Genomic DNA, 17,485 nt, shown 5'->3' with positions numbered 1-17,485 from the left:
GTATGAGCATTGTCTTCTTCATGATTTACAGTTGTTAAGATCTTATTGTCTTACGTACAATTCGTACATGTTAAATAAAGCTGTCAGAGTGTGCGCAGGGAGTATTGAGGACTCTAGCATAATGGAACGCAACTCTATGTAGGGTTTTTTTGCACTACGGTGGGAGATGAGGAAAGGCCGCTGTGTCTTAAAATGCTGGCAGCAGACAGGATGAAGCCAAATAAATTAAGACGTCACTTAAAGACATTACACCCCAATCACACAGATAAGCCGCTTGAGATTTTTTCAGCGAAAACGTGCCGAATATTGCCAGCAATCATCCCGCATTGTGAATACTGCTTCAGTAAACCAGCGAGCACCGTTAGTATCATAGCACCTTGGCAGAGTAGCTGAGCAGCAGTAGACATGGTCTCTGTCAGGCTGGATGACGCAAGTGCTACAAAAATAAAAACTAATAAAATAAAATAAAAAATCACCAAAAATAATCATTAAAAAAAAATCAGCACAAATTGTTTTATTCATTTTTGTTCTGTCTGTTCTTCTTTGTCTTTCGGCTGTTCCCGTTAGGGGTCGCCACAGCAGATCAATCGTTTCCATCTCACCCTGTCCTCTGTATCTTCCTCTGTCACACCAACCACCTGCATGTCCTCTCTCAGCACATCCATGAACCTCCTCTTTGGTCTCCCTCTTCTCCTCCTGCCTGGTGGCTCCATCCTCAGCATCCTTCTCCCTATATACCCTGGGTCCCTCCTCTGCACATGTCCAAACCATCTCAATCTCGCCTCTCTGACTTTGTCTCCAAACCGTCCCACCTGAGCTGTCCCTCTATGTTCATTCCTAATCTTGTCCATTCTTGTCACTCCCAAAGAGAATCTCAACATCTTCAGCTCTGCCACCTCCAGCTCTGCCTCCTGTCTTTTTGTTAGTGCCACTGTCTCTAAACCATACAACATAGCTGGTCTCACTACTGTTTTGTAAACTTTCCCCTTCACTCTTGCTGATATTCTTCGGTCACAAATCACTCCTGCCACCTTTCTCCACCCACTCCACCCTGCCTGCACTCTCTTCTTCACCTCTCTACCACACTCTCCATTACTTTGAACAGTTGACCCCAAATATTTAAACTCATCTACTTTCACCACTTCTACTCCTTGTAACTGCACTATTCCACTGGGCTCCCTCTCATTCACACATGTACTCAGTCTTGCTTCTACTGACTTTCATTCCCCTTCTCTCCAAAGCATATCTCCACTTCTCCAGACTAGACTCAACTTGCTCTCTACTCTCACTACAGATCACAATGTCATCTGCAAACATCATAGTCCATGGGGACTCCTGTCTGATCTCATCTGTCAACCTGTCCATCACCACTGCAAACAAGAAAGGACTCAGAGCTGATCCTTGGTGTAATCCCACCTCCACCTTGAATGAGTCTGTCATTCCGACTGCGCATCTCACCGCTGTCACACTATTCTTGTACATGTCCTGTACTACCCTAACATACTTCTCTGCCACTCCAGACTTCCTCATACAATGCCACAACTCTTCTCTTGGCACCCTATCATAAGCTTTTTCTAAGTCCACAAACACACAATGTAACTCTTTCTGTCCTTCTCTGTACTTTTCCAACAGTATTCTCAGAGCAAACATTGCATCTGTAGTGCTCTTTCTCGGCATGAAACCATATTGCTGCTCACAGATCACCTGTTTTCTAAGCCTAGCTTCTACTACTCTTTCCCATAACTTCATGCTGTGGCTGATCAGCTTTATGCCTGTGTAGTTACTGCAGCTCTGCACATCACCCTTGTTCTTGAAAATAGGAACCAGCACACTTCGTCTCCACTCCTCAGGCATCCTCTCACTTTCCAAGATTTTATTAAACAATCTGGTTAGAAACTCTACTGCCATCTCTCCTAGACATTTCCATGCCTCCATTGGAATGTCATCTGGACCAACTGCCTTTCCACTCTTCACCCTCTTCATAGCAGCCCTCACTTCTTCCTTGCTAATCTCTTTTACTTCCTGATTTACTCTCACCACATCATCCAGCCTTTTCTCTCGCTCATTTTCTTTATTCATCAACTCTTCGAAATATTCCCTCCACCTTCTCAGCACACACTCTTCACTTGTCAGCACATTAGCATGTGCATCTTTTACCACCCTAACCTGCTGCACATCCTTTCCAGCTCTGTCCCTTTGTCTGGCCAATCGGTACAAGTCCTTTTCTCCTTCCTTACTATTCAACTTCTTGTACAGCTCGCAATATGCCTTTTCCTTTGCTTTTACCACATCTCTTCTCGCCTTACGCCGCATCTCCTTGTACTCCTGTCTACTTTCTTCATCTCTCCGACTATCCCAAAACTTTTTCGCCAACCTCTTTCTCCTTATGCTTTCCTGGACCTCTTCATTCCACCACCAAGTCTCCTTGTCTTCCTTCCACTGTCCAGATGTCATACCCAGTACTGCCCTAGCTGTCTCCCTCACCACATCTGCAGTACTCTTCCAATTGTCCAAAATTGCTTCCCCTCCAACTAGTGCTTCTCTCACCTGCTCGCTAAATTTCACACACCAGTCTTCCTCCTTCAGCTTCCACCATCTGATCCTTTGTTGAGCTCTCACTCTCGTCTTCTTCTTTACCTCTAAAGTCATCCTACAAACAACCATCCTATGCTGTCTAGTGACACTCTCTCCTGCTACCACCTTACAGTCTGTGATTTCTTTTAGCTTGCATCTCCTATAAAGAATGTAGTCCACCTGTGTGCACCTTCCTCCACTTTTATATGTTACCCTGTGCTCCTCCCTTTTCTTAAAGTAGGTATTCACCACAGCCATTTCCATCCTTTTTGCAAAATCAACTACCATCTGTCCTTCCCCATTCCTATCCTTGATACCATATCTACCCATTACTTCCTCATCACCTCTGTTCCCTTCACCAACATGCCCACTGAAGTCCGCTCCTATCACCACTCTTTCATGCTTGGGCACACTCTCCACCACCTCATCTAACACACTCCAGAAATCTTCTTTCTCCTTCATCTCACAACCTACCTGTGGGGCATATGCACTGATGATATTCATCATCACCCCTTCAATTTCCAACTTCACATTCATCACCCTGTCAGACACTCGCTTAACCTCCAACACACTTTTAACATACTCTTCCTTTAAAATGACCCCAACACCATTTCTCTTTCTGTCCTCACCATGGTACAACAACTTGTACCCACCGCTGATGCTCCTGCTCTTACTTCCCCTCCACTTGGTCTCTTGCACACACAATATGTCTACCTTTCTCCTCTCCATCATATCAGCCAGCTCTCTCCCTTTACCAGTCATACTACCAACATTCAAAGTCCCCACTCTGATTTCCACCCTTCTAGTTTTCTTCTTCTCCCGCTGTTCGTGGCAACGTTTTCCTCCTCTTCTTCATCGTCGTCTTCGCCCAGCAGTAGCCCAATTTCCACCGGCACCCTGTTGGGCAATAGCACCGGTGGCGGACGTTGTTAACCCGGGCCGCGACCGATCCGGTATGGGAATTCGATTCCGAGTCTGCATAGTTGGATTGGCTTGTTTTACGCCGGATGCCCTTCCTGACGCAACCCTCCTCATTTATCCGGGCTTGGGACCGGCACTCAGAATGTACTGGCTGCACACCCCATGTGGCTGAGTTCACCCCATGTGGCTGAGTTCATTTTTGTTCTGTCTGTTAAAGTGTTTTATTTACTGTACTCCTGAATAAGTGTTCTGATCAATTTTAATGTATTATTTATTGATTTTATTTAAAAAAAAAAATTCCAGTATCAAATGGCACTCGATCAAAAAATGTTTATAGTTTAAGGAATTTTTTTTAAATTTCAAGCAAAGTGATCATTTTTTTCTGTTACAGACTAAAAAACAATGTTAATAAAGTTATTCTTTGCTGTAAGTTGATCTAAAGTTCTTTCTTTTTTGTTTTCTTTAATGTTAATAAGGATACAATGTTATGCAGAGGTGTAGTTATAACAATTTTATGGAGAAATTATATTATTTATAGTCATGGCGGAGAGTGGGGCAGGGGGGCGCGAAATATTTTCTTCTTCCTGTGTGTGTGTGTGTGGGGGGGGGGGGGTTAGCAAGCACACAGGCAACAGCGGGAAGAAAAAACTCTCTCTGATGTTATTGAGGAAGTAGCCACCGAGCTATCATGAATGTCTTGATGGCCTGCTCCATGTAGATTTACATATTTAGTTAATGTATAAGGGACATATAAACAAACAAAACAAAACAAAACAAAACAAACAAACAAAAAAATCACAAATAATGTGACTAAGTAAATATTAGAGAGTTTAACCTATTGGTAGAGTCTTGTTCCCAGGTGTGGAGGTAAGAGGTTTGAGGAAGTTGCAGTCTCTGTTGAGGTCTTGACCTCCAAAAAAGACTGAAGATGCTTGAGTTGTTCTGGAGGGTGGAGAATCTGGGGGTAAAAACAGCAAATATAGTCACGGTTAAAAAAAAAAAAAAAAAAAAAAAAACGCTCTTCTACAACTTGTCATGTTGTGCTTGATGTTTGCTTGGCTGCACAGTCCTGGTTAGAATTACTGGCACCCCTGAATTTTAAATAGACAATTTAAATTACAAGTTCTTTCATTCATTCATTTTCTATAGTTCAATTAAGGGCCACAGGGTGGATGGGGCTGGAACCTATCCCAGCAGGCACAGGGCCAAAGGCGGGTACACCCTGGACAGGATGCAAGTCTATCGCAGGGTTAATTAAGTTCCTTCAGATTCTTTTCACATGGGAGTTGCAACAGCAGATCTGATATGTATTTGCATGTTGATTTGGCACAAACTTTATGCCAGATGCGCTTCTTGATGCAACTCCACATTACATGGAGAAGGAGCACAGGAGGTCTTGAACCGGTGTCGCCAACCAAAAGGTCCCCTAAAAATCGGTCCCCCAGATGACGCGGTTCATGACGCGATTCACGGATTAACACCTCGTTTCTGCTTCAAACTGCACTCCAGTCAGCATCTATCTCAACGACAGATATCTGAAGCTTTTGTACAACAGTCATTTCCACATAAATTCAGCATTATTTCATCATAAAAGGCGGTGGAAGCGATCAGAGTGCCGCGGCTAAACAAGCTTCTAGCTGATGCTTTCACTGTGCATCAGACATTTCAATGCATCAGGGAATTTTGCCTCATTTCTGTTTAAAATGGCCTAGTTTCTGCTTAAAAATGACTTTAGAATGATTTAAGAGGTTTTTGCCTTTATCATCTGATGGTTAATAATCACGTTAATCCATTTGATTGCTTTGAGTGAAGAGACTGTGGTCCGAAATGACGCATGCACTGATGCAAAAGGCAGACCGATTTTTAAGGGCAGCCCGTTCAGTCTGCGACACCGGGAACCTTCTCCTTTGGAAGCAAGTATACTGACCACTTGGCCACCACCCTGGCAATACTGGATTTAAAATGTAAATATAACTGGATTTAAAATGTAACTGAACCAATTTTGAATCATCATAACATTTAATACAAAGTTTAATGTTAGTGAACAACAACAACAAAGAATTCATATAACCATAAAATATCATTAACACAGGAAACTGATACTGGGTGTTGGAGTTTCTAATTTGAGATAAATCTAGCTGTAATAATAGTGCAAAACAAAGAAATGCATTTATTAAACAAGAACCATTTAAAGTACCAAAGGAATATGAATTCTGTTATAAAGCATTATTTAGTTATTCCTGTTGGAATCATGAAATCATGAAAATAAGTTAGCAACCTAATGAGGACATTTGTACGTTTATATCATCCTGTGTGTGTCACCGTAAATTATGTACACAAAGGATGCTTGAGCAATGACTTAAAAATCATATTATTATTATTATGATATTTATGTAATTGATTTGTTCTACTTTCACTTCTGTGTTTACTATGCATGTTTGTATGTATCATGATTTTTTTTATCTTTTCTGTGAAGCACTTTGTGACATCTGTTTTTGATACAAATAACTTGTGGTTGTTGTCGTCCATATTATCGAAGCCCCAGTCACACTAAGACAACATACACTCAACAAAAATATAAATGCGACACTTTTGGTTTTGCTCCCATTTTGTATGAGATGAACTCAAAGATCTAAAACTTTTTCCACATACACAATATCACCATTTCCCTCAAATATTGTTCACAAACCAGTCTAAATCTGTGATAGTGAGCACTTCTCCTTTGCTGAGATAATCCATCCCACCTCACAGGTGTGCCATACCAAGATGCTGATTAGACACCATGATTAGTGCACAGGTGTGCCTTAGACTGCCCACAATAAAAGGCCACTCTGAAAGGTGCAGTTTTATCACACAGCACAATGCCACAGATGTCGCAAGATTTGAGGGAGCGTACAGTTGGCATGCTGACAGCAGGAATGTCAACCAGAGCTGTTGCTCGTGTATTGAATGTTCATTTCTCTACCATAAGCCGTCTCCAAAGGCGTTTCAGAGAATTTGGCAGTAAATCCAACCAGCCTCACAACCGCAGACCACATGTAACCACACCAGCCCAGGACCTCCACATCCAGCATGTTCACCTCCAAGATCGTCTGAGACCAGCCACTCAGACAGCTGCTGAAACAATCGGTTTGCATAACCAAAGAATTTCTGCACAAACTGTCAGAAACCGTCTCAGGGAAGCTCATCTGCATGCTCGTCGTCCTCATCGGGGTCTCGACCTGACTCCAGTTCGTCGTCGTAACCGACCTGAGTGGGCAAATGCTCACATTCGCTGGCGTTTGGCACGTTGGAGAGGTGTTCTCTTCACGGATGATGCAAAGGAGATGTGTTGCACTGCATGAGGCAAATGGTGGTCACACCAGATACTGACTGGTATCCCCCCCAATAAAACAAAACTGCACCTTTCAGAGTGGCCTTTTATTGTGGGCAGTCTCAGGCACACCTGTGCACTAATCATGATGTCTAATCAGCATCATGATATGGCACACCTGTGAGGTGGGATGGATTATCTCAGCAAAGGAGAAGTGCTCACTATCACAGATTTCGACTGGTTTGTGAACAATATTTGAGGGAAATGGTGATATTGTGTATGTGGAAAAAGTTTTAGATCTTTGAGTTCATCTCATACAAAATGGGTGCAAAACCAAAAGTGTTGCATTTATGTTTTTGTTGAGTATATGAGGAACTCATATGTTGTTCGTTTTTGTGTTCGTTTTTGTCCGACAAAAGTAATTTTCCCATCCACAAAATGCGCACCTGCGCTGATGTCTGCCAAGTCCGTCTGAAAGATTTGGTGTGGGCGAAACTCTGGACGAGTATCAGGCAGAGAACTTTGTTGCTGCTTGTGTTTTTTTTTGGTTTTTTTTGCCTTTTTTTTTTGCCGTTTTGACCTCTGCATGTCAGTTATTTGGACACACAGGACTGACACAGTAAGTGCAGCGCCATGTCTGGAAGAAATAGACAGCACACTTTCTTTTTCTCGCTCGCTCTGTCCCTGTCTTGCTCTCTCTCTATGTGTCTCTTGGTCTCTCTCTCTCTATCTCTGTCTCCCACAATGGGATGATGACTTGGCTAAGGTAAGTAGCTAACTGTATAATCTTTAAGTATGTCATATTTAAAAGTTTCTTTACATTTAGTGGAGGTAAACATGCATGTTTACCTCCACAGTGGCGTTTTCACATGTTCCGTTGCGATAAGTGGTTTATTGAATTTAATTTGCCCCATGCCGATACACGCAATATCTCCACCTGATGGACCTTTATCATTAATGCAGGTACAATACAGTTTCTAATACAGTTTCTCTAGTTACATATACTCGTGATCATGCGTGCACACCGTTCACAAACAAATCTGTTTGCACGAATGGTTCTTGCGTGAGCCCCATTGTTACTTTTTGATGAGAGGTATTACTGATGACTCAATCAGACAGTTTTAAAATGTAGTTATCATTATAGAGATGATCCGATGTCAGGCTGAACTGTGTCACACTCTGCAGTCTCACCTGAGAGAGAAAAGGGGGACGAGCTGTGTCCACCGGCACCTCCGTTTTCCTTACTGTTGAGGGACGATGAGTTTGGTTTGGATGTTGACGCACTACTGGAAAATTGACGGGTTTTGCAATCTGAATGTAAAGAAATGCTGATGTGTAAGGGATATTCATCACAAAATGAATTAGTGGTGCAGAAAATGCAGTTAATTGGTTTTACCTTTCCAGCAGATGAGGGGTCCTTTGCACAGAGCACCCTGAGAATTTTTCACCAGGTAGTATTTTAAGTGCTTCTGCTTCTTGGGCTGGGTGGATAACTTCAAGTTGATGTGGTTTGAAAACTCAGTGAAGTATCTGAAACCCTTCTCCCCACAGCCCACACAGTTTCCTGAAAAACCTAGAAGTAATGTCATAAAAATGGAACGACTTACAAAGACACCGTGTTCTTTTATGACCAACAAAAGCCACACATTCACTAAATGTGACGCCGCTTAAATATCCAATAAAACAAGATGAAGCTCTTTCCTAACAGAGACAACATTGTGTATCCATTTCAACAGTAATTTTAATTAATTTTAGAAAGATATCCATGTCCGTCCTTGTTGCTAACACCAGGAGCACACTGACCTAAAAGTGCATTTTTCCCATTCTCATCAGGCAGAAAACGGCGGTCCACCACACACACCAGGATGTGCTCGGGGACGCTGGGGGACTTTGCACCGACCAGCTCGAAGCCTGCTGGGACTTCTATGGGCTCTGTTGCTATGGAGACCAGCCGAAGGTCTTTGCCGGCCTGACAGAACCCTAAGAAGGAGATAGTCATTTTTAGGTCAGGGGAAGAAACAATTCAGTACTTTAACGTTTCCCATATTCCCCCTGGCAGCTTCCTGTGCTTCCCAGAATGCACCACGGCACCAGCAGAGTTCCGGGGTCTCACAGGACAAGTAAACAATGGCTAGCAAGGATGCAGATGGCATTGATCCAACGAGTTCACGGGCGATTATGATGATGACACGTTCTCCTAAGTTGAGAGGGTTATCTAGAGGAGGTGTAGTACCTGTGATGGACTTCTGCCGCACCCCGATGTTGTCTATACTTCACAAAGTTTGTTTACATTGTGCCCTGAACCACAGCTCTGCTGAAACTGACCTTGACGCATGAGTCACGGACTGCGAGACGGCGCGAGATTCACAACTACAAATTGTGATAACTGAAGTACGTAAATGTGAAAATCATGCAAAGTATCCTGAATAACATGCATAGATATGTGTATCTTTTATATAGAGGCACTTATAAAGTGTGTGTGTGTCTTTCCACAGGGCCAACCAATATAGTATGTGTGAAGTGGTGGGGTATGGGGTGACGCTGTCCAAGACCTGGGCAGGACAAATTAAGCCTGATCGCATCCCCATCTTAAGAATTACCGACAAGCTCAGCTAGCAAGGTAACCTCGATTCAGGTGTTTATGAAATCATATTTTTGGGGGCTGAACGATGGTTCTTATAACATTTTTGCTTTGCTGTCGGCATTAAAAATTATTACCACCTTATTGCCTCAGTAACTGTGGATTAACTGGACCTAACGTCATCCAGCGACCAAGAGCTGCTAAAATGCTAACAAGAGCAATCTGAGAATTCTGACGTCCGCCAATCCGTATTTGGAGTCTTCCATGGCTTAATATCGAATTTAATTTATTGCCAAGTAAGTTCGCACATACAGGGAAATTGATCTGGTGTTATTGGTGCATAAATAAGAAAAGAAAAGAGTCAAATAGGCAAAACTATAATCACTGTTAAATAAATATAATGTAATGAAATGTGGCTGTGCAAAAACAGGTGATTGAAGTACAGATGTACATTTCAGTTCTGATTCTGATATCGATCTGTAGTGCAAATTTGGTGAGAAGCTGTGAAGCAGTTTTGACCTAATCCTTCAAAGCCTATATAAAGTGAAATCTTGATCCAGATCCCTTCCAAAATTCAGTGAAGTCTTCCATGCCCTAATATCTATCTGTGGTGAAAATTTGGTCAAAATTGGTGCAGTAGTTTTGATGTAATACTGCTAACAAACAGACAAATAAATAAACGCTGATGATTTTATTGTGTCCTTGGCGGACGTAATAAATGTCAGTTGTTTACCATCACAAGATGAAGAAGTATAGATATCTTTGGAAATATCCATGGCAACCATCCTGTTTTCCACCATTGGCTTGATCTTTCAGAATGTCACTAGGATGAACTTAATAATGCCTTCAATGGGTCTCGTAGACAATTTGTATGGAAAACTGTGAAAATTCCATTCTGATTGTGGGTTCATAAGTTATAGTGATCTCATTCATATGGAGAACAGCTTTTAAGCCCTGATCAAGATTTCTGAGTATGGCGGTTACCATCCAGAGTGCAGCAGCCATCAGGGGCAGGAGCCTGCAGATAGGGAAGAGGGCTGCCGGTGTCTGAATCCTCATCCTCCTCCAAGTCCTCCAGGTCTTTGGAGGAGTTGCTGTTCAGCAGCTCCCGGCCTGCCGGCTCCCCTCCACGGACGTCGGGTTTTGGCTTAATGTCTGAGAGACACATCCTATTACTTTGACTTGAGATAGATTAGGGTGATGTTTAAGCAAAATACAATATCCCACAGCTTTCAGTCAATAACACAATATTGATAATCTGTCAACACTTGTGTATGCATATTGATGCTATGATAAAAAAAAGTACAGATGGATGACAAAAAACAAATCATTAGTCATGTGTAAGGTTAAATTAGAGATGCCAACTCAGGGGAAATAGTTCTAATGCAACCATTTCATTCTTTATTTATATATATACTCTTCATTTACTGTGTATGTGTACTGTATAAGCACCAGAGGAAGAGACTGCAATCAATTTCACTGTACTTGTACAATGACAGTGAAGCTATCTTATCTTATATGTAAATGACGGCCAAACAGGTATTTTGTGTTGATTTCAGCTAATCAGTCAAATAATTTTGAATTTACCCACATTGTACCATTTAAAACCTTGAAAAACATCAAATCAGTTTGGCTTCTTGCAGTGATGACCGATTTTTAACAGTAAACAAAGATTTTACACAGTACGATCAGTCCCTCACTACTAAACTAGACGAGTAAGTTGGGTAGATTGACGCCATTAGAAACAGTGAGTTAAGCTGAAAGCCACAGTATGTAGGATTTAGTGTCATCTGGTGGTGAGGATGCTGATTATATTATGCCGTCGCTGGTGAGGATTTGTTATATATCAAGCACTAATGCTTCTGTGGCGATGGGGACTGATGCTTCTTTGCCTTTTCTTGTGACAAGCAGTACATATGACTAGCACATCCATGAAAATTCAGTAGGTATATCTTATATATTATACTCCAATTCTAAGGTGGAACTATGCTAGTATACTAAGGTATATCTAAACATTTAAAAAGGAAGTGTAAATAGAAGAGTAGAAAAGAGTAGAGTAGAGCCACTTAGGTGCCTGGTCTTGAGAACCAGGGATGGTAGGTTGAAAAGCTTTTTTATAATGGATAAATCAACTTGAATCTATCTGAAATTACCCAAAATAACATTTAAAATCTATATTTTAGTCAATTTACTGAATTAATGAATGGCTGAGCTGCTTGGTCTACTGCCACTGTGACCCAGACCCAGATAAGCAGCAGAAAATAAAGGAATGAATGACTTAATTAATTAATTAAGTATATAAATTCTCCCAAATATCATTAGCTAACTATTTTAGTAGGTTTCTTTAGTTGTATTTGTGACATATGAGTTATTAAATAAAATGCACTTTGAAATTTGGCTTTAATCTAGTAAATCCTAAATCTTTCCTGAGTTAATAAATAAAATGCACTTTGTTATGATCATAGCCAAATAAATTTGGCTTTAATCTAGTAAATCAGAAGTCTTTCCTGAGTTAATAAGTAAAATGCACTTTGTTATGATCATAGTCAATAAATTTGGCTTTAATCTAGTAAATCATAAGCCTTTCCTTAGAGCAATTTTTGGTAAAATACTGAGAAACATATCCTACAGTCCTTGTAAATCATATACATTTAATCCAGTTGCAGTTCATAACTAGTAGACATTGTCACTGTGTTGCAGTACTGTTTCCTTATTTTAACTGAAAGTTACAATGTTGTATAACTGGCTTGGTGCTAGCTTAGAGGTGCGATATCAACATTGTACCTAACGTTAGCATGTGACAAGTGCCTGTCTTGTGAGCAACAGGATTTATAATGTGCTTAAAAAAATACATACTTACATACCTACATGCTAACATAAATACATACATGTTAACATTAGCATGAACTTGCTAGCATCACATAACGCAACAATAACGGGCTACCATTAGCATCAAAACTCTCTAACAGGCTAACGCTAGAATGAATACTTGCTGGCATAACAAACACAATGATAACAGGCTAGCGTTAGCATGAGCTGACTGAGTGTATTGTGAGAAATGGGATTTATAATGGACTTAAACAGAGTTACAATTTTGCTTAGAAAAATCTTCCATAAAAAGTCTTGCTGCCTGAAAAGGACATTATAACTATATGTTTTTTGAGTTTTTCGCTGGCCACGCTAATGTAACGGAGGCCAGCAGGTGTCGCTGTGCAGATGTAGTTAGTAAACATTACTCCCAATGGCTCAAAAGGATTCTCTGGTCACAAGGGCAGAGCCCTGGGTTTTAGCCTTCTGGTTAGAGAGTCCGACTCCCATGCCGGAGATCGTGAGTTCGCGTCCCGAGGGGAGCGAATGGGCGGAGTCATAACAACACAACGCAGAGTGCAGCCGCTACACTAACTAAGTAACTAATAACAGACACATCGATTTGGGCCTTAGAGAATGATGGTAGAGACCTTCCATTTCACAAAAGTGAGGGTTCTTAAACTTGTTAGCCTACACCAGTAACCAGTGGACAGTGTAAAGGGGAGCAACCATTGATGGCTCTTGTTTTTTCCATCTGGGCTACTGTATCAACATAGCGGTGCAACATGAGGGGGTCCATGAGACTCATTCTAAGCCTATGAAAACATCAATTCCTTAATGCAGACAAATGGTTATGAAAGTTATATTCCATTTCTACTAATAAATACCCTGAATCTACACACTGTAAGTTTAATACAGACATATCAATGGAGATAGAGACAAATCAATGGTAAACAACTCATGAAAAAACCCAAAGTTGGAAAAGCACCAGCCCACAGTGGATTTCTACCCTGTGTTAACACTATACCTTGTGACAGTTGTGCAAAAAGGCCAACAGTCATACCTTCCATGTTACCAGGATGTGACTCTGGCTCAAGATAGAGCTGTGTGAAGATAGGCTGTGGATCACCACTGCTCGAGCGCAGTGACGCCTCAATAGAGTTATGGAGAGCCTCTTCAAATCGGGCAGACTTCAGCTGTCCAGCATATGCATTCCCCATTTTCTGTGGAAGCAAAGGAATATGGGCAGCGTGAGCAAAGCTACACAAAACTGTTTCTAATGTGCACTTCAATCCAGTGATTAGTATGCGGGAATGGTCTACAGAAGGAAAATTAGCAATACACTTGAAGGATGATGTACGCTACAGCAATGCTACACACTGGTGCAATCTTGCCTGAACTGTTTTCATGCTTTTTTCGCTCTATGTTGCCCCTGTCACAGACAGTACAGCATAAAAACAAGCCCAGGCAAGAAACAGCTTTCAGCCTCTTAACACGGCTTTCCATCCTGGGTCCTGCCAATGGCTGCCACCGCGGCTGCACATCTGCATTCAAATTTTCACAGAGAAAGGGGTGGGTTTTTTTGCAGGAATTTCACAGGTCTGTGAAAATGGAAAAAAAAGGGGGTATTTTTCTCGAATTTCTCAGCAAGACAATGAAAAGGAGTGTTTAATTTATGAGTACAGATAAATGAAATACTAGTAATCAAAACACCAAATTTAATAAATTATCCATAGTTGATAGTTTGAATGTTCAGAATCAATAGAGTAAGAAGGAACATTTGATGTTTGAAATTCACACTCTGAGCCAAAATGGTTAAAAAAAAAAAAAAAAAAAAGCTCTGAATCATTTCTGCTAATACAGTGCCATCCAAAAGTATTGGAACAGTTGGTATTTCACACATTATAATTTATCTATGCCATTTCAAAAAAAAAAAAAAAAAAAAAAAAATACAAACGGTTGCTCTCCCAGCCAAGGTTGCAGCTGGGTGGACTGTAACACTGTAAAGTGTCTTGTCCAAAGACAGGTATGTTGAAGGACTCTCCAGACAGCCAGACATTGTCTAAGGTCACTATTTTGGAGTCCAGATATCATAATCCTACAGTATGAGTAGAAGCACCAGGACCCTAATCACTTGGACCTTCCTTCTCCAGCAAAGATATCAAGGTCATAAACCTCTGTCTCACGACATCATGACTCCATAAACTCTTCACAGACATTTCTCGTCAGCATAGGCCAGGCTTCCCAAAACATTAATGTCACTGCTTGACACATTCATCACATGCAGACACACTGATGATCACAGAAGTCAGGAAGTCACTGAAAGACTAGATCTGAATCTTGATCCAGAAATAAATGGTAAATGGTAAATGCACTGCATTTATATAGCGTTTTTCCATCTGTATCAGACACTCAAAGCGCTTTACAATAATGCCTCATATTCACCCCGATGTCAGGGTGCTGCCATACAAGGCGCTCACTACACACCGGGAGCAATAGGGGATTAAAGGCCTTGCCCAAGGGCCCTTAGTGATTTTCCAGTCAGGCAGGGATTTGAACCCATGATCTTCTGGACTCAAGCCCAACACCTTAACCACTAGACCATCACCTCCCCCATAATTACAAACCCAGAGACTCCAACTGCTCATTCGGTTTCAGGTACTGTAATCAGGACATATACTGATCCCACAATGATCACAGCACTGTCCAAAAATTCAAGGTCCTTGAACCTTTCACCATCAAGGATGGCACCAAAGTTGGTTGACTTCCTTGAGCTAACATTCCATGCAAAGAATGAACAGGAGCCAGAACCCATCCCTTCCTATGATTCATTGGCAAATCAGAGACTCTGCGTCTACTCTACATTACCCTAACCCTACCTGGGTATACAGTGGTCCCTCGCTATAATGCGGTTCACCTTTCGTGGCCTCGCAGTTTCACGGATTTTTTTAGTGCAATTTTGCATGCTTTTTTTTTTTTTTTTTTTACAGCGCATTGTGTTCTGCATTCTCATCAGGTGGGCCAGTCACGGCACTGGTCGGCATCACCGCGATTGGCTAAGGGAGAGCACACGCATTGTGTTCTGCGTCCTGATTGGCTAAGGGACTGTACACCATTGTCAATCAGTCTCCTCTGTGCCGTGTCTCCTGTACAGTACAGAATGCGGTCAGCTTGCCAAAAAAGAAAAAAGAGCACCAACAACTACCCATAACTACGTTCTTCACTCGGAAGAAGACACCTGCACTGAGGTGTCACTCAGTGGAAAAAGACGCTACAACAGAGCGGCGCCAGGATGAAGTGGCACGGTCAGAGGAACTGTGAAATACTGGTGAGTCACTATTAATAATTTCTTATGTGTCCAACCTTGTAGGTTGATTGTTACAATTAAATTCATTAGTTCTAAAAGACATCATAATTATTTCTAAGAAAACGTTGTATTTTTATTTCTCAAACAAATGTTTGGGCCTGAAAACAGGTTTTGATCTTTGGTTTCATTCTATAATACCGGACTTATTTTTCTCCTAAGGTTTGAAAAGTGAGAAAATGTTAATGCCTCTTTTAGAAAAGTGTATAAAGTGTGTAGTGAGGGGTTTTACAGCCTTAAAACAGCTATAATAATTGTAAAAAAATAATGCTGACTACTTCGCGAATTTCACCTACTGCGGGTTATTTTTAGAACGTAACTCCCGCGATAAGGTTCTTGGGTTACTTTATGGTAGGGAAGACTCTGCAGATCGTATTGCTGATTATTTTAATGTGGAATCAGTTGCAAAAGGGGAGGTGATGGTCTAGTGCTTAAGATGTTGGGCTTCAAATCCCAGCCTGACCAGAAAATCACTAAGGGCCCTTGGGCAAGGTCCTTAATCCCGTAGTTGCTCCCAGTGTGTAGTGAGCGCCTTGCGTGGCAGCACCCTGACATTGGGGTGAATGTGAGGCATTACTGTAAAGTGCTTTGAGCGTCTGATGCAGATGGAAAAGTGCTATATAAATGCAGTCCAAAAGTGTTGGAAAATGAGGTTGCTAGGCAACTTCATGCCTATTTATCTGAGAATGATCTTTTTGAGCCTTTGCAGTAAGCGTTTAGGACACATCATTCCTGAGAGACTGCACTCATTAAAGTGGTGAATGATTCATTGCTGTCTACAGATGCAGATTCCACATCAGTGATGCTGTACTGTCAGTGCAGCTTTTGATACTGTTGATAACTGTATTTTGTTGGAGAGGATTGAAATCTATTTTGGTATTTCTGGCCAACCATTTCATGGCTGAAAGCTTACTTGTGTGGATGGTTGTCTTCTTGGGTATGAAATCAGAGTGCTCTTGTTCCTGAGCATCAAGCAGCTCGTGTTGAATTCTACAGAGAATGATCCTTATTAGTTCCTCATCTGGTACAGAGAGCAGTGTAATACCCTTGTAGCTCATGCAGATGATCAAGGACAAGTCCTATCTTCCAGTCTGTTTAGAAAATGCCTCTCTCCAAAAGTGAACTAATGATGATGGCTTGCAATACTGGGACCAGCATCTGAATTCGCCTGAAGAAGTTCAACCCCGATACCACAGGATCCTGAAACTTTACTTGCCCTCAGCTGTTTCACCACTTTTGCAATCTCACACTTGGCTGGAGAACCTGACATAAGAATTGCATCATTGGAAATGTCAAACATCCCAGCAAGAGTATGGGTCTCATATATCTGCTCCCAGTAGTCAACCTAACAGGACAATAAAAGTCATAGAGGACCATGCTGTCTCTTGCAAGGTGTAGGTTTAGGGGAATACAGTGTTTCAATTCCTCTGTAAGTAGCCTAAAGGTTTATAGACCACAGATGGTATTCTGCTGAGGGATTCCTCTCACAAATTCCTCCTCATCTGTCCTGAATACCATCATAGGCCCCTTTCTCAGCTTCCTATACAGCCTTGAGTTGCCACCAAGCCATGTACCTCAACTCTGGATCATTTTTATAATGCCGTCTAAGTTCAAATGCCTCTTCCTGTGACCACTGGTGATTACAATACAATCCCTGGCAGCATCAAAGGTCTTGCTATGGTAGAACTCCAACATTACATTCAAGATATTGCATGTTGTATCCATAATTATGTGCAAACCACTGATAAACAGTGTGATCATGAAGTCTTGCTAAATGAACTCTGTGACACCAAACAGATGGCAGTCTGCAGGACTTGAAACAATAAAAAAGCCTGCACACTTGCTCCTTTGTTACTTCCTTTAATGTGTAACATTTTGATCCCACTGGATCTTCCTCTGGTCAAACTTTCAGGCTCCCTGACTG

General features: G+C 41.5%; 1 protein-coding gene across 5 annotated transcripts in view; it reads right to left on the bottom strand.

The window, feature by feature from the left end:
- The window catches only part of greb1l (GREB1 like retinoic acid receptor coactivator), a 170,699-nt gene that overhangs the window by 45,002 nt on the left and 108,212 nt on the right, over positions 1–17,485 (bottom strand). For all 5 annotated transcript variants that reach the window (XM_034183874.1, XM_034183873.1, XM_034183876.1 and 2 more), the window contains exons 3-8: positions 13,261–13,420; positions 10,374–10,544; positions 8,612–8,788; positions 8,205–8,381; positions 8,000–8,119; positions 4,331–4,453 (exon numbers count right to left, since the gene is read on the bottom strand). In XM_034183874.1, the coding sequence (XP_034039765.1) occupies positions 4,331–4,453; positions 8,000–8,119; positions 8,205–8,381; positions 8,612–8,788; positions 10,374–10,544; positions 13,261–13,417 (925 nt within the window). In that variant the 5' untranslated portion in view covers positions 13,418–13,420. The remainder of the gene's footprint in view (positions 1–4,330; positions 4,454–7,999; positions 8,120–8,204; positions 8,382–8,611; positions 8,789–10,373; positions 10,545–13,260; positions 13,421–17,485) is intronic.

Source organism: Thalassophryne amazonica, chromosome 12, assembly GCF_902500255.1.
Source record: "Thalassophryne amazonica chromosome 12, fThaAma1.1, whole genome shotgun sequence".
Lineage (NCBI taxonomy): Eukaryota > Metazoa > Chordata > Actinopteri > Batrachoidiformes > Batrachoididae > Thalassophryne > Thalassophryne amazonica.
The sequence above is the reverse complement of the archived record's forward strand: the minus strand, read 5'-3'. Positions and strand labels throughout refer to the sequence as shown.